Source organism: Mus musculus, chromosome 10 (genome assembly GCF_000001635.26).
Source record: "Mus musculus strain C57BL/6J chromosome 10, GRCm38.p6 C57BL/6J".
In the NCBI taxonomy this organism is placed as follows: Eukaryota; Metazoa; Chordata; class Mammalia; order Rodentia; family Muridae; genus Mus; species Mus musculus.
Window position 1 is genome coordinate 76,573,776 of NC_000076.6, and position 17,371 is coordinate 76,591,146.

General features: G+C 50.1%; 1 protein-coding gene across 3 annotated transcripts; it reads left to right on the forward strand.

The window, feature by feature from the left end:
- The first annotated feature begins 1,872 nt into the window (after positions 1 to 1,872).
- Positions 1,873 to 16,563, forward strand: Ftcd (formiminotransferase cyclodeaminase). Of its 3 annotated transcripts, none has more exons than NM_080845.2 (14): positions 1,873 to 1,984; positions 2,726 to 2,909; positions 4,227 to 4,355; positions 6,008 to 6,096; positions 6,215 to 6,394; positions 7,520 to 7,657; positions 7,728 to 7,859; positions 10,036 to 10,097; positions 10,395 to 10,524; positions 10,757 to 10,918; positions 13,358 to 13,401; positions 13,526 to 13,664; positions 14,295 to 14,390; positions 15,451 to 16,563. In NM_080845.2, the coding sequence occupies exons 1-14, from the start codon at positions 1,931 to 1,933 to the stop codon at positions 15,535 to 15,537; spliced, it is 1,626 nt and encodes a 541-aa protein (NP_543121.1). In that variant the 5' UTR covers positions 1,873 to 1,930; the 3' UTR covers positions 15,538 to 16,563. The 3 variants fall into 3 exon arrangements, with proteins under 3 accessions (NP_543121.1, XP_006513279.1, XP_006513278.1); XM_006513215.3 differs by lacking the exon at positions 1,873 to 1,984 and adding an exon at positions 2,572 to 2,613 and having other exon boundaries at positions 15,451 to 15,786; XM_006513216.3 differs by lacking the exon at positions 6,008 to 6,096 and having other exon boundaries at positions 1,887 to 1,984; positions 15,451 to 15,786.
- The last annotated feature ends 808 nt before the right edge of the window (positions 16,564 to 17,371 follow it).

Consider the following 17,371-nt stretch of genomic DNA (forward strand, 5'->3'; position numbering starts at 1 on the left):
GGAAAAGAGAACCTCAATTGAGTGATTGTCCAGATCAGATTGGTTTGTGGCCATGTCTGTGGGGAATTGTCTTAAGTTTGTTTTTTTAGATTTATGTGTGTGCCTATTTTGCCTGTATGTACGTATGTGGGCCATATGCATGCCTGCACCCACAGAGGCCAGGAAAGGGTGTCAGATCCTCTGGAACTAGAGTTACAGATGGTTGTAAGCTGCCGTGTGGGTGTTGAGAATTGAACCCTCTTAACTATTTGAGCCATTTCTCCAGCGCCAGGAATTGGCTTGATTTTATTGATTGCTGTAGGAGGGCTCAGTCTATTACAGATAGAACTATTCCCAATGGATTGGGATCTACAAGTATAAGATCAAATAAACCCTTTCCTTCCCCAGGTTGCTTTTGGTAAGAGCTTTTTATCATAACAACAGAACAGCAAGGACGCATACACATCATAGGTTTGTCCACATCAGCATCCATCTTTCCTACATTATGGTTGATGCACACATTAACATCCATCCACTTGCAAATGCCAGCATCCATACACATGCCATCAGCCCCACAGTGCATATAGTCTAACATCTACTTATATATGTGTGGGGTGGTGGGCTATGCACAGATAACCTGGTCCCCAGTTGAGCATAGGTCTGGAACCCCGGAGCCCCAGAGGGCGGAGATTTCCACCTGCATGGGATGGCAGGAGTTCGGCCATGCCTCCTGGGCACCTGGCTCCTGTCATGTAGCTACAGCCTCCCACAGCCCCCTGCAGAGAGGTATGGGCATCCATCAAGTAGTAGCTGCACCAAGCCCTCCCACATGCAAATAAGGTTTCCCCAAACTCTCAGTCCAAGCCAATGAGAAGTACCTGCTGTCAAAACCCCAAATCATCCCCAAAACTGTATATAAGTCCGTTCCAGGGAATAAAGATGTGCGAGAACTACTCCGCCACCCGAGCCTTTGTCCTAAGAGCTGTAACACTTGGCGAGAGATCTGTTCTCCTGAAGAGCCACCTGAGGCCCTGCCACACTCCTCACTGGCTAGTCAGCTTCTTGTCTGCCCAGCCCGACCCGACTTAGTGCAGGGCGGCATGGAATTACAGCATGGCAGAGACGGAGGTGGAGCTGATTGACCGACAGTGCAGCAGAAGCGGGCAAGTGACTTCCCCTCCCTGCCTGCATTCGCTTCCCTTCGCAGGAAACCTCGCACCAGGCCTGGCCAGAGATCTCCGTGGAAAACCTCAGGCCCACATATATACACATTAGCACCCTCATGTGTATTCACACCAACCCCTACATATTCCCATATGCCCTTGTATACACTCACGTACACATACACACACTCACCTACTCAGTTCACCCATATGTACATCTAACCCATGAACTGTACACACAAACACTCATACATAAATCCCCATGGTCAAACACATTCTTGCTCCCACCCCATGCTCTCTCCTGCCTCTCTGAGCTAAGCCGACTTCTGGGGAGGACCAGGCTTTATGCTGGGCTTCACACATGGCTTCTCCTCCCCCACCTCCCTGAGGACCAGGCCCGACATGAAGAGTTACTAAGCCAGAAGTCCCATGGGGCCTCTTCCAGAAAGGCCACACTCTGAGGGCAATACAGGGTCACCTGGATGGTCAAGAGGCAACCCTGGCCCAAGCTGGGCCTTGAGCTCAAGTTGGCTTGATGCCCTAGCCTGAACTTTGTCCCTCTAGGCCTCCTGGGGTCCTCGGCCTGTGCCCCTCTGACGCTGTTCATGTGCTTTTTGTCAAGCTCATCCCAGAGAGCACCCCTGCATTCTTCAGCTCCCATCGCACTGTCCCTGGTTAATAAGAAACTAACTGTGGGGAGGTATAAAGGCCCCAGGGCCATCAGAGAGTTGTCACTCTGTGTCCCTCTACAGCCTCTTGAGAGGAACCTCTGGACTCAGGTGCTGGCCATGTCTCAGTTGGTGGAATGTGTCCCCAACTTCTCAGAGGGGAACAACCAGGAGGTGAGGTTCCTTCCAGGGCTGTGTGGGTGCTCTGGTCCCAGGAAGGGAGTGAGTTTGGTGTGGGAGAAGATTGCCTTCCCAGAACAGGCAGGGCCACAGCCCTGTTGGATCCCTCTCAGGAACCATTTCTGTCAGCTCTGGAACACTCTGGAGGAATGGCAGGGGGCCTGGGGATTTTGGAGTGCTCCTGGTAGGGGCCTAGTGAATCCTTTGACTGCAGTGTTCCTACCTGAAAACGAAGTACCCTGAATAGAGAGATGCAGAGGGCAGAGGTCACAGGAAAGGTCACCCCCCACATATATATTAACTCCTTCCTCACCCCTGAAGCCTTGAGAGGCAGGCACTATTATCAACCCCCTTACATGATGGAAAAACTGAGGCACAGAGCAGTCCTCATGATAGGGTTTGGGCTCTGGGCCCCAGTTTTGACCTCTCATATTAGCAGACTGTCCCTACCCTGGCTGTCCCCACCAGAAGGATGTGACTCCGTCCACCTTCTCTGAGTATCTGGGTGTTGGCAAAAGGCCCATTATTTATTTTTTTGGGCCAACCTCAACCTGGGGTGATCATGGCCACTCCCATGGGGGGCCTTCCTTGTTGTGCCATGTGGGTTCTTGGACTGAATGAAGGTCAGCTCTTTGGGGGAACTGGCCAAACTACCTGCTTGAGATCACACGCGGGTGTGGGTTTACAGCCTTTCCAAGTGGGGACTGAGGCACGGTGTCGGGCCTCTCTCTCCAGGTGATTGATGCCATCTCTCGAGCCATCTCCCAGACCCCAGGCTGTGTGCTGTTGGACGTCGATGCCGGACCCTCCACCAACCGCACTGTCTACACTTTCGTGGGGCAGCCAGAGTGTGTCGTAGAGGGGGCCCTCCATGCTGCGCGTACGGCCTCACAGCTCATCGACATGAGCAAGCACAAGGGTGAGGCAGCTCAGGCTGAGCCCGGGCTCTTGTGGTTCAGCTTCCAGGCTGAGCTGGTGACAAGGCGTTCTGGTTGAGGGGCAGGCCCAGGGCATGCATGGCCATGCGGTGTAAGTCAAGCGTGGCCTTGGTATCTATTCCCAGGAACAGGTTGGGGGGAAGGCAGGGAGACAGCCTTAGGACATAGGCTATGGAGATCAGCTGCCCTCTAGAGTGGCTACCTCTCTTTTTGGATCCAGTGGTTCTATGATCATCTACAGGGGCTCCTCATCCCAAGGTCTTGACTAGACTAAGGCCTGGGGGAGCCAGAAGAGGACAAAGAGCTGGGAAGCAAATGTGTCAACTGCCTCTAAAGCAAACACAGTGGCGGGGGTGGGGTGGGGGTGGGGTGGGGAGTGGGTAGAGCCAAAGGTTAGTGGACACACGGAGCCTGGCAAAAGGCCATGACCTCTGTCTGTTCTCTGGGAGCAGCTTTCAGAGGTCGCAGTAAGGAGTAGATAACAGGTTTGTCAAGGTTAAGAGGAGCCAGGCACAATGTTCTGGATGTGGAGCGGATGCTCTGCTACCACGGGAGGCGGAGGCATTCCAAGGCCTGATACGTTCAGCCTGGCAAGGTCTCACTAAGGTTTTGTGATCCTTTTGCATGTTAAAAAAAGATTTATTTATTTATTTATTTATTTATTTATTTATTTATTTATTTATTTATTTATTTTATGTATGTGAGTACACTGTAGCTGTACAAATGGTTGTGAGCCTTCATGTGGTTGTTGGGAATTGAATTTTTAGGACCTCTGCTCACTCCGGTCAACACCGCTGGTTCCGGTCAGCCCAACTCGCTCAGTCCCTGCTCGCTCCGGTCCAAAGATTTATTTATTATTATATATAAGTGCACTATAGCTGTCTTTAGATGCACCAGAAGAGGGCGTCAGATCTCATTACGAGTGGTTGTGAGCCACCATGTGGTTGCTGGAATTTGAACTCAGGACCTTTGGAAGAGCAGTCAGTGCTCTTATCGGCTGAGCCATCTCGCCAGCCCTTGTGATTCTTTTTTTTAAGGGATATATATATATACATATATATATATACACACACACACACATATATATATACCTACACATATATGCATATATATACATATACACATATATACATATGCATATACATATATATATATTCCTTCTCTTGCCAGCCACATACTGTGGCATCCCTGATAGCCACCCTGGGAGCAGTTGCTACTGCCAACCACTTGAGGCTGGCTGCTCTCTATGGTTACTGTGGTCAGCTGTAAGGATGACAGCCCCGCCCCCTTTTCCGCAGGTGAGCACCCTCGAATGGGCGCTCTGGATGTGTGTCCCTTCATCCCGGTGAGGGGCGTCAGCATGGAAGAGTGTGTGCTCTGTGCCAAGGCATTTGGGCAGCGGCTGGCAGAGGAACTTAATGTACCAGGTGAGTGTCCTGGGAGGACTGATGTTGGTGCACCTCCGGATTCCAGTCTCCGACACGCTCTCTAGTTCTCTGCGTGCCACACCTTTTAAGAGTGCAGATCACGCCTAGCATGATGCTGCACACATACCTTTGACCCCAGTGCTAAGGAAGCAGAGGCAAGTAGATCTCTGTGAGTTCAAGGCCAGCTTGCTCCATAGTTTCAGGACAGTCTGGGCTACAGAGAGATATCCTATCTCAATAAAACAAAACAAAAATAATGCAGATTATTACCAAGAAAGAAACCCCATTACCAGCCCTCTTTCTTAGACAAGGAGTCACAACCACAGCAGAGCATAGGCGGCATGTCCGGTTCTGCTTGCTGGACATTGTGTGACCATGTGATGAAGCAGTTTAGCTTGCTGAGTCTGGAGGGTAAAAAACCCATGCCTTGTCAAACAGAAAGAATTGGGGGGCTGGGGGGTTGGTTCAGTGGTTTCACTGTTTGCCACTCAAGCATGAGGACCAGAGGTCAGATGTCCAGGAACCTCCATAAGTGCCAGATGGGTGTGGTGAACCACTTGTAATGACAACCTGAAGAGACAGAAGAATTTAGTAAGCAAGACTAGCCTTACATACCAGGGTGAGAGACCCACCCCAGTGAATAGAGTTGGAGAATGATCAAGGATTATCCCCGACGTCAACCTTGGGTCTCTACATTCATATGTACATGTGTTCATGAGTCTTCACAAAGGCAGGAATAGGCATACACAATTGTACACTATACATATGTGAAAAATGGTGGAGGGTATTTTGGGAAACTAGCTAGATCAAGAAAATGATCTATAGGACAAATTAGACACAGACTGCATAGCACAGTCTTGTGGGGAGACACCAAAGTAGGCAGTCCACACAGCAGCATAGATGGGGTCCAGCCAGGTCCTGTTGCTGCCATAAACACAAGCTAACATCGAGGCCAGGCCCCACATGTACAGCAAGCTCTGTCTTTTCTCCTCCGAGGACAGGTTTATCACACAGTCAAAAAGCATTTTTACGATTTATTTATTTATTTTATGTATATGAGTACACTGTAGCTGTACAGATGGTTGTGAGCCTTCATGTGGTTGCCGGGGATTGAATTTTAGGATCCCTGCTCACTCTGGTCAACCCTGCTCGCTCCAGTTGGCCCTGCTCGCTCAGGCCCAAAGATTTAGTTATTATTGTATGTACATAAGTACACTGTAGCTGTCTTCAGACACACCAGAAGAGGGCATCAGGCCTCATTAGGGGTAGTTGTGAGCCACCATGTGGTTGCTGGGATTTGAACTCAGGACCTTCAGAAGAGCAGTCAGTGCTTTTACCACTGAGCCATCTTGCCAGCTCCCCCAAAACATTTTAAAACAGAGACCTGAGAGTATTCCATCAGCGTTCCCCACACATCCTACCTTAACTCCTGTAAGTATGTGCTCTACAGCAGTACTGGTTTTGGGTAAGCCAGAGGCATCTGAATTGCAATGCCCATTCCAAGAGTATGGAGAAGGTGGAGCTCCCTAGTGAGTAAAGCCAAAGAAGACCTACCCCCAGCTGAAGCTAGAAGGAGCCACCTTGCCTGGGTCCCTGTGGGATTCAGAGTACTGAATTCTACCCAGCTAAGCACCCGTTGGGTTTCTTTGCAGTGTATCTCTATGGTGAGGCAGCTCAGACGCCCAGTCGTCAGACCCTGCCAGCCATCCGGGCTGGAGAGTATGAGGCCCTGCCTGAGAAGGTGCTCCCCCACATACATGGCTGGGTGTGAGAGGGTGGCCTCCCTGCCATTTCCCCCCTGGGGAGAGTGGGTAGGTACAGGGCCCCTCCTCCTCACCCCCAGGTAAATGTTTCCACAGCTCAAACAGGCCGAGTGGGTGCCAGACTTTGGCCCTAGCTCCTTTGTCCCCAGTTGGGGTGCTACTGTCACGGGTGCACGGAAGTTCCTCATTGCATTCAATATCAACCTGCTAAGCACCAAGGAGCAGGCCCACCGTATTGCTCTTAACCTGCGGGAGCAGGGCCGAGGGAAAGACCAGGTGGGTGGTTTCCAGTTTGCTGTCTCATCCCTCCAGGGATCTTCCTCGGAATCCCGTGGGAAGATTGTTTACCTTTGTGTGTGTGTGTGTGTGTGTGTGTGTGTGTGTGTGTGTGTGTGTGTGGTCTCAGGATCAGAGTTCACTGTTTCAACTTGAGGAGCTCCTTAACAAATATTTATTTGTGTTTGGCCTGCATGTGTGGCAGAAATTATACTGTGTCCCTTGAGTCATCTATGATTATAAGCCACCATGTGGATGCTGGGAATCCAGCCCAGGTCCTCTAGAAATGCAGCAAGTGCTCTTATCCACTGAGCCATCTCTCCAGTCCCAGAAGCCCTTGTTTTTAGCAGACATTTCCACAGAAGCAGACAGGGTCAGGCTTCTGTGTAGACAGCTGCCTAGCAGCCCCAGAAATCTCCACATCCCCATGTCCTTTTAGATGCAATAAGTTATCCCCCAGACCCCACCCCGACCCACCACACAATGCCTCTGTCTGCACCAGGTCTGCATAGAACTCATCAGCTAGCCTGAGCATCCCTTCCCCAGAGTCCGTATCAGACACAGGGGACACAGATATACCTGGTGAAAGGTGGGGGGACCCCCCTCGTCCCATCTGACCCAATCTCCAATCTTAGCAAGCAGGGAGGGTTCAGGAGCCTGGCTTCCTGCAGCATCGGCTATCTATAAGCCCAAAGTAAAGAATAGTGACCTTCCTTTCTTCCAAAGGCAAGGTCAGAGTTCCTGCTTTAGGTCATCAAAGAGAGTGGATCAGAGAGACTGATATAGCAAGTGGGTGGGAGATGTACCATAGTGGAGTTGGGACTCCCCGGGGCCTCTGACATCAGCATTCCTAGGTCTCTAGAACATGATGTGGTCACAGAGTGGCACCAAAACTGGCCTTTGGGGCCTCAGTTTTCATGTGGTAGGTGAGGTTTTGCCTCATCTCTCTAGCCAGACCAAGGAAGATAGAAAGAGCAGGGAGAGCCACAGTGTCAACCCAGCTAGCTGGGGTCACCTTGCCTGACTCATCTGGCTAGGAAACACAAGTCACAAAGGAAGCTGGGCAGCAGGGGCCAGCCAGAGATGAGATTCTTAGCCTACGTCTGGGGATGCATCTCTTTGTAGCCTGGACGTCTGAAAAAGGTCCAGGGCATCGGTTGGTACCTGGAAGAGAAGAACCTGGCTCAGGTGTCCACAAACCTCCTGGACTTTGAGGTCACAGCTCTGCACACAGTGTTTGAGGAGGCCCGCAGAGAGGCTCAGGTGGGTAAGACCATGCATCCCACACTCTTCTGACACACCCGGAGGCACTGATCTCACCTTTGTCTCACAGGAGCTGAATCTCCCAGTGGTGGGCTCGCAGCTGGTGGGCCTGGTGCCTCTGAAGGCCTTACTGGATGCCGCAGCCTTCTACTGTGACAAGGAGAAGCTGTTTGTTCTGGAGGAGGAGCATCGGATACGGCTGGTGGGCCATGCTATTTTTGGGGGGCAGCTGTGGAGAGAGATGTCAAGGGAGGACTGGAGGCTGTAGGAGCTGTTCTAGGAGTAAGCTGATAGTTCCAGAAAGGCCCACCCCAAATCCCAAACCTGCATGTGCATGTGTGCGCACTTTCGTGCATGCATGCGTGTGACATGGTCTTTCACTGACTGGAACTCACTAAGTAGGCTAGGCCTCCTGTCTCCACTTCCCTGGCACTGGAATTATAAGTGATGTCCTTGCCACCATGACAGGCTTTTACGTTTTTCTTCTCTTCTTCTCTTCTCTTCTCTTCTCTTCTCTTCTCTCCCTCTCCCTCTCCCCCTCCCCTCCCCCTCCCCCTCCCCCTCCCCTCCCCCTCCCCCTCCCCCTCCCCCTCCCCCTCTCCTCTCCTCTCCTCTCCTCTCCTCTCCTCTCCTCTCCTCTCCTCTCCTCTCCTCTCCTCTCCTCTTCCTCCCTCCCCTCCCCCCCTCCCCTCTCCCTCTCCCTCTCCCTCTCCCTCTCCCTCTCCCTCTCCCTCTCCCTCTCCCTCTCCCTCTCCCTCTCCCTCTCCCTCCCCCCTCCCCTCCCCTCTTTCTTTCTTTCTTTCTTTCTTTCTTTCTTTCTTTCTTTCTTTCTTTCTTTCTTTCTCTATTTATTTACTTCTGATATGGGTCCTGGGGATCTTACTCAAGGTTCTGCGCTTGAGTGGCAAGCACTTCATTGACCAAGTTCTGCTGCCAGCCCTAGACTTGTGATTAGAAGAGTTTCCATTTTCATTGTCCATTTAGAAGAACATTGCCCCAGCTTCCTTTGTGACTTGTACTATATAAACGTTATGTTCTCTGCTTCCTAAATCCTGGGCTGACTGCTCCTGTGAGTAGCCACGTCTGCTGGAAGGTTCCTTATACCGCTATTCCTGACAGTTTTCAGATTTAGATACATATGTCTTTTTTTTTTCAATTTTTTATTAGGTATTTTCTTCATTTACATTTCAAATGCTATCCCGAAAGTCCCCTATACCCCCCCCCCTACCCACCCACTCCCACTTCTTGGCCCTGGCATTCCCCTGTACTGGGTTATATAAAGTTTGCATGACCAAGGGTCCTCTCTTCCCAATGATGGCCGACTAGGCCATCTTCTGCTACATATGCAGCTATAGACACGAGCTCTGGGGGGTACTGGTTAGTTTATATTGTTGTTCCACCTATAGGGTTGCAGACCCCTCTAACTCCTTGGGTACTTTCTCTAGCTCCTCCACTGGGGGCCCTGTGTTCCATCCAATAGATGACTGTGAGCATGTCCCAGGCATATACCTCCCCTGGTCCCATCTTCGAGTGACTCTCTTTGGAAGCATCCCTGCTAATCTATGACACCTTTGCTCAATTCAGTGAACCTGGGATCTGCTTGGGGGTGGGGATGTATTTCCGGGGAACTTGTTTTATCCACTGTTTTCAAATTCTGTGTCCCAACTCTCGGGTGACATCCCTTATCCATTTCTATAACCACCTTTTGGGGGGGTGGTGTCCCCGTCCTGCTATTAGAACGTGAGGCATGCTGACACTGTTGTATGGCTTCATAGAGGGCCAAATAGTCTTTGTTGGGATGAATTCTAATCTTAAAAGGGACAGTTTTCCTCCTATTTATGTTGAGGTAATCAAAGCTGTCCCTGACTGTCTCTGACTGTCCCTGACTGTCTCTGACTATCTCTGACTGTGAGATTCTGTTAGATTCTGAGTCAGATTTTTTTAAAATAAATTTCTTTTTATTTACTTATGTATTTATTTATTTTATTAATCATTTTATTCATTTACATTTCAATGATATCCCCTTCCCAGTTACCCCTCCACAACCCCCTCCATCCCATCCTCCCCTTTGCCTCTATGAGGGTGCTCCTCCACCCACTCACCCTCTCCAGATACATATGTAGAAGAGTTAGACTCTTGTCCCAAGAAGAGGACTTAGCTGGCCCCTGTCCCTCCCATGGCCTTGGAGGCTCCTTAGGAGGGAAGAGTAGGAGACCTTTTCTCTCCCTTGTTTTCCCTGGAAACATGGGGTGTTTCTGTGTGTATCTCAACCTGGCAGGAAGCAAATTGGTTAGGTTCCTGGGAAGGGAGTGTGGGCAAAACTTGTCAAGGTGAAGCAAAGCTAAGCAGTGGGCTAAGGTGGGATGCCCGCTCTCCAGGTGGTGAACCGGCTGGGCCTGGATTCGCTGGCACCCTTCGACCCAAAGGAACGGATCATCGAGTGAGGCCTCCTCATGTCTCCGCCCCAAATCCTCCACTCTGTTCCCTTCCTGCCCGTTCTTTACTTGCTTTATCTCTCTTCCCACATCTTCTACTTCGTCCTTATCTTCACATCTCTGGTCCCCATACCTCAAGTCCTCATGCCTGATGCCTGATCCCTCCACCCCACAGCCCCAAACCCGCATGCTTCAGTCCCGCCCCTTTCTGCCTGTCTGCATCTCTTCTCTCCTGGCTCTTAGCTCGGGGCTCGGGGTAAGAGTGTCTGTCTCCCCTTCTTTAAGTCTCTCCCACTGGGTAGGTACCTAGTCCCCGATAGTGGACCAGAACAGAGCCTGTTGGACACCTCACTGCGCGGTTTTGTTCGGGAGGTGGGAGCCCGCTCTGCTGCCCCAGGAGGAGGTTCTGTAGCAGCAGCGGTAGCAGCTCTGGTGAGCACCTGAGGGAGGAGCTATAGAAGGCAGGACCCAGGATGGGGTGGGGCTTGCGGGGGCAGAGTAGGAGATCCTGGAGGGCAGGAATCAGGTTGGGGGACTCCGTAGTGGGGGACCCTGCAGGCCGAGACTCTACAGTTCATCTCCCTGCACTTGTTCCTCGCTGAAGGACAGGGCAGTCCCTTGGCTAGGTTCTGCCACCCCCCCCTCCCATCTTTCCCCTTATCAGGGTGCAGCCCTGGCTTCTATGGTGGGCCAGATGACCTATGGCCGGCGCCAGTTTGATCACTTGGATTCCACAATGCGACGCCTGATCCCACCCTTCCACGCAGCCTCTGCCCAGCTGACTTCATTGGTGGATGCTGATGCCCGGGCGTTTGCTGCCTGTTTGGTGAGTGCGCAGAACTACCAGGCCTAGGCTGGCTAGCCACAGTAGCCTGCAAATCTGCAACCAGAGGCCAGGGGCACTGGGGAGGTGTCATGATCTGCCTCTATCTTAGGAGCCCCTACTTTCTGCAAGCTTGAGGGTCCAGTCCTGGAGAGCATGGACATTGTCCCAGAGAATGAAGCTTTGGAGGGTAGAACCCCAGAGTGGGAGGACCCTGGAATTGGGGATCCTAGAGGGATAGAGGCTGGTAGCCTTGAGTGCATGCTCAAATGCTTCTCATAGGCTGGCCAGCCAGAATCTTGGCTTTCAGGCCAGCGATGTGTGACAGCTGAACCCTAGATTCTAAGACCTGCAGGAAGGAAGCCTACTGCCTGTAGATTATCTGGCCCACAATGGAGGCTGGCACTGTACTCTGGTAAGGGGCAAGCTGCAGGGGCTGCCCCACCCCCTGTCCTGACTGTCCCGACAACCTCAGTAGGCCAGAGCTCCAAGGAGGTCATAGAACAAACTTGGAGACTAGAGCCTTAGACTGGAAAGAATCCCTCAGCCTTGTGGATAATAGGAAACATAAGGGGAGTCTGGAGGTGGAAAAACCATCTTGAGAAATAATGACAGGCTGTGAGCAGATCAGAGGACGTGGTGAGGATCCAGGGCCTGACTCTGAAAAGATGAAAGACATGCTTAGAAGCGGAAGATACACATATCCAGACCGACATAGAGAGATACAGAGACAGAGACACACACATAAAGAGATACAGAGTACCGGTGTGGTGGCACACACCTTTGATCCCAGCACTTGGGAGGCAGAGGCAGACGAATTTCTGAGTTCGAGGCCAGTCTGGTCTACAGAGTGAGTTCCAGGACAGCCAGGGCTACACAGAGAAACCCTGTCTCCAAAAACCAAAAACTAAAACCAAAACCAAAGAGAGAGACAGACAGGGAGAGAGAGAGAGACAGAGACAGAGACAGAGCCAGAGACTGCCACACACAGTGATAAACACACAGAAACAGAGATGTACATAAACAGAGACACAGAGGTGGAGGTAGAAATGGAGAGATAAGAACTGAGTGACAGAGACACATAGAGACAGAGAGACACAAACAGAGATGTAAGCACACAGAGAGAGACTTTAAAGAGAAATAAGTTTTGATACAAATATTAGAAATTCAGAGACAGCTCTCACATTACAAATTAAAAGTAAGAAATAAGATGAATACTCAGAAAGCCAACTATTAAAGTCAGCTAAATGAAAGTTGATTGAAAGCCAATAAGGAACAGAGTCAATAAACGTCAAAAGCACACAAGATGATATGAAATAATATGAAATGAAGTTTGTGTAAATCCCTTGTGAGCAGCAAGAAGATGGATTTTCTTTTTCTTTCTTTTTTTTTTTTTTTTTTTTTTTGGAAATAAATAAACAAATGAGGAAAGAGCCACAATATATGGAAGAAATTTCTAGAAGCAAAATGTTAGATATCTTTCTCATCAAAATCAAAACAATTAAAAAAAGCAAAAAAAGAAAAAGAAAAACATAATAAAACTCATAATAAGTTGGGAAACAGAGCTGACAGGTGGGCTGTCAGAGGAAGGTCATGGCAGACAAGAAGCCAGCTTGAGTACCACATTCCCCACGCAGGAGGAGAGGTGTACTGTGACATAGTGACAAGCTAGCTGGGGACACTGTGTCTGCTTAGCCTCTGCTGTCAGCCATGGCTGACAGAAGGGCCACTGATAATGGCTTCCTGGTGATCTGTATAAATAGGAACAATAATGGCTGTACCTAGTCAGCTGCCCCCATCCTGTCCCATCCTGCAAGATGGAAGGGGACTGTGTGGGAGGCTTGGGTTTAAAGCATTTGTCATGCACAGAATCCCTTCCTGTGACACTACAAACCATACCTGTAGCCGTTCAGAAGAAAGGCCAAGTCTACCGATGACCAGGGCAAGAGATATTGGCACCACAGCAGTGAAGGTCTCAGGGCTTTAGCACCAGCGTCACTCCTGTGAGTGACAAAGTTGTTAGCATCATTTTAAATTGGAATTTGCACCAGAAGAGCCTGGTACTGTGGATGAATGCTGGGAAGAATTTGGGGGCCTTTATTGGGGATCTTTAAAGGATCTTGGCATCTTTTCCTAGAAACAAGGTTCCCAGAGAATGCCACACACCTGTCTCCTCCAGGCAGCCAGGTGGGCTTATGACACCCAGACCCTGGTGCCCAGGCCCACAAATCACAGACACCAACAGAAACATCATCCCCAACGAATGCATCCTTGCCTTTGGCCTGTAGCACACGATGTACATGCTGTGGGGAAACGCCCATGCTGGAGGCTGTGGGTAAATGCTGCCCATGTGGCCATCAGCTGTCAGAGCTGCCATTCCAGCATGGCCAGGGGACACACAGCCCCTTATGGCCGCTCGATCTTTCCCCCCACCCCCTATAGGAGGCAATAAAGCTGCCCAAGAACACGCCTGAAGAGAGAGACAGGTAAGCACACTGCATTGGCCAGGCATCCCTGCTGGACCCTCTGGGCCATGGGTCTCAGTGTCTAAGGAGCTGGCACAGAATGTATTCTGTCTCCCTAACTCACACATCACTGCCTGGGTTCTAGGCGTGCATGCGCTCTGCAGGAGGGGCTGAGACAGGCAGTCGCTGTGCCACTGAAACTGGCCGAGACTGTGTCCCAGCTATGGCCAGCGCTGCAGGAGCTGGCCCACTGTGGGAACCTGTCCTGCTTGTCTGACCTGCAGGTAAGATGGTGGTGCCAGGGAGTCAACAGTCAACACTCACAGTCTTGGTCAATGTCCAGTTGAAGACAGAACACCCTTATCCCTCCATACTGGGGAGTACCTGGGGCAGTCCACAGAAGTAGACATCACTCAACTATGTCCAGTGTGGGGGATGGGACAAAACAAAGCCATACACTATGACTCCTGTAGCTAACCCAGAAACCCTACAGTTTGCAAGGTATTTCAGCATTTAGTTCTGAGGTCCTAGAGAAATGATCCTCTATCCTGGGAGTGGCCCTACTTTTCGGACAGACAGCTCCCGAGGGCAAGTTTAGAGGGGTTGACAGCTTTTAGAGCATACGCCCCACCTTCACAGTTTCCTCAGGCCTCCCGCAGCTGTATCTTCAAATTTGTAGAGGATTCCTTTTTCAGGTTCAGGTCTCAGGCCACAATGACCACGGTTAGCCTGATCTCTGTGGATAGGGTCAGGTCTGATGGTATAGAACATGAAGGTCTGCATGGAGTCCTTGCCTGTAGGGCAATCTGTAGGAGGGGTCAGCTTGCTCAGTCTTGACACGAGGGGTGAGACTTTCAAAGGGTTCGGAGGCACTGTGGGTCCAGAACCAGCCTCTTTGTCTGATGTCTCTTCAGGTGGCAGCCAAAGCCTTGGAGACAGGTGTGTTTGGTGCGTACTTCAACGTGCTCATCAACCTGAAGGACATGACGGATGATGTATTTAAAGAGAAGGTGGGCAGATGTGATGCCAGGCTCCACCCAGGGATCTTCCATGTCTACTGTGGGCATGGTTGACTCTTATTAGTCACCTGAAGGAACAGGCCCTTGCTATCTGTTTATCTATCTGTCTGTCTGTCTATCTATCTATCCATCCATTCATCCATCCAAGGACCATGGGGACAGAGTGACCAGATGCCTGATGGAATACTTTGATATTCTCTTTCCCATAGGTCCAGCTTGGCTAAGAGTTGTTAGATAGTGCCCCAATGCCCACATGACATTCCCTGTTCTATGTAGAACTGAAATTTGACCACTTCAGGTTGGCACCCCTTCTTCCCCCCCCCCCCAACACCAACACCTAGGGACTGGAAAAACAATAACTTTAAGAAATGAACTGAATCTCAGCGTTCATAACAGTCACGTGACAATTTTATTGTAGTATTGAGGTAAATTCCGTGGAGCACACAAATTGCAATTTTAAAGTATACAACAAAGTAGAGTTTTTTGCACTTCCATAATAGTATATAGCCATCACTCTAGCAAGTTTCAAGGCATTTCTATTGCTTTGAAGGAAGTCCCTGTCAATCAGCAGACACAAGTGGTCCTTGTCCCATTCTTAAGCATCTGACTCATGGATATTTCAAAAACACCTTTTTAAGGGCTCAGTTCTTATATGGGATGCTAGCAATTGGATATCTTTTGGGTCCAGCTCCTCCCTGATTGACTTAAGATAGTATGAACCACGTAAGTCCTGTTCCTTTGAGTCTTATGGACACAGCTCTACCCTTTGCAGTCTGAGGAGAAGCAAAAACAAACAAACAAACAAACAAACAAACAAACAAAACCCCCCAAAACAAACAAACTTGGATAGAAGTCTATGGAGTGTCAATGGTTGTGGCTATCCTCAGAGCTCCTACCCACACTGAGAAATCCAGGAGTAGCTGTCCAAGATGTCCCTAGTCACTGTGAGGTGGTTATGTCATGGAGCGGGGGCAGTGTGAACCTGGGATTACTTTGTCAGGAGAAGCAAGCATGGAAGTTGTAGGGTGACATATCCCTTTTTGTCTGTCAGACACACCATCGAATCTCCAGCCTTCTGCAGGAAGCCAAGACTCAGGCTGCGCTGGTGCTGGGTAGCCTAGAAGCCCGAAAGGAGTGAAGAGACCGCTCCAGTGAATGGTCCAACTTCCAGTATTCCTTACCTATCTTAAGTGGCCCAAGCCTTGCTTGGGGGGGAAGAGTCAGCCATGACACCATCAGGGCCAGGTTGGGGCTCAATGCACAGCTGTCTATGCAGGATCAGAAGATGCAACGGAGGGGGTTTGGGGTAGGGTATGGTAGGGCCTGATTGGTGGTGGTATCCTGATACCCTCTGTTATCCATGGTTTCTGGTAAATTCTGAACACAAGTTTTTCTGGTGTGCTTGGGTTTGGGGCCCATAGTCAAGGACTGAGACTGCAATTGGGAGGATGGCCAGGGAACCTGTTGATCTGTGAGCAATGAATTAGAAGCCCCAGCCCCAGAGATCCCAGATGTAGGATTTATGGGGGATGCATCCAGCACTGGTATACTCTGAGCACTGGATTCTGAGTTAGGATTACCATTACTGTGATGCAACACCATGAGCAAAAAAGCAAGTTGAGGAGGAAAGGGCTTATTTGCCTTACGCTTCCACATTGCTGTTCATCATTAAAGGAAGTCAGGACAGAAACTCAAACAGGGCAGGAACCTGGAGGCAGGAGCTGATACATGGGCTATGGAGGGATACTGCTTGCTGCCTTGCTCTTCATAGCTTGCTCAGCCTGCTTTCTTATAAAAATCCAGGACCACCAGCCTAGGGGTAGCCCCACCCACAAAGGGCTGGGCCCTGCCCCATCAATCACTGATTAAGACAATGCCTTACAGCCAGATCTTATGGAGGCATCTTCTCAATTGAGGTTCCCTCCTTTCCGATGACTCTAGTTTGTGTGTCAAGTTGACATACAATTCACCAGCACAGCCATGTAGCAAGGAACAGAGATGTCTGGTTTCTAAGGACTGTGAGGGCATTCTCTTCCTTCACCAGACAGTCTACGTCTACCTTCCATGCCACCTTTAAGGGGGCTCACCCCATCCTCCATCCTCAGAGGTCGTGTTCGTCACTTCCTTTCTCTCTAGTCCCTATTACTAATAAACCATCCCAATGACTTTCGGGTGTCCCAGTCCATGAAAAGCTCTCCCAAATATGGTTGTACTCATTAACACGGGCTATAAAAAGCAAACAGCGTGTGGCACATTCTTCCTAAGTGAGGCAGGGAATCTAAATGCCTTTTAAAGACAGATGGGCTATCCGGAAATTTAAGCCATTTGTTTCTGGGAAGGGGACATCGTCAACCGGGGGAAGCCACGCAAGCAGACATTTCACATGCGTTGCAGGCTAAGGGGTGGAATCCTTCAGTGCAGGAAGTTCATACAAAATAGACTGTACTTAACAAGGTGCTTGGAAGGGCCGGGCCAGTAACGGTAAGGGGCTCTGGCCAATTTGTGTATAAAAAAATGCCAGTGCTTCTACTGGAGACAGGACAAAGATGACCACTGTGACTCAATGGGTTTGCCCCTATTGCCCTCCGAAGAGCGTTTGCTTAAGCATCTCTCAGGGCTCATTCTCTGTCCTTTACAGTAGCAAGTTGAGTCTCAGAGGACGAGTGTGTGTGTGTGTGTGTGTGTGTGTGTGTGTGTGTGTGTGTGTGTGTAAGTCTTGAGTCCCTGAACTCATGCCTGTAGAGTGGAGGTACAGGACCCTAGCTTTGGAAGGACTAGGCTGAAAAAAGCCGATGTGGTACCAGCACAGGGGGGTTGCTCCTTTCTGGAGCTTAGGATTCCATGAAACTTCAGTAGTGAAGGTCATTGGCTCAGAGCTTTGTGGGGGAAGCCTTCCACAGTCAATATGCAGAACCATGCAATGGCAGTGCTTGCAGATGGGAGAGGACCACGGAGGCTGTCTTAGTCAGGGT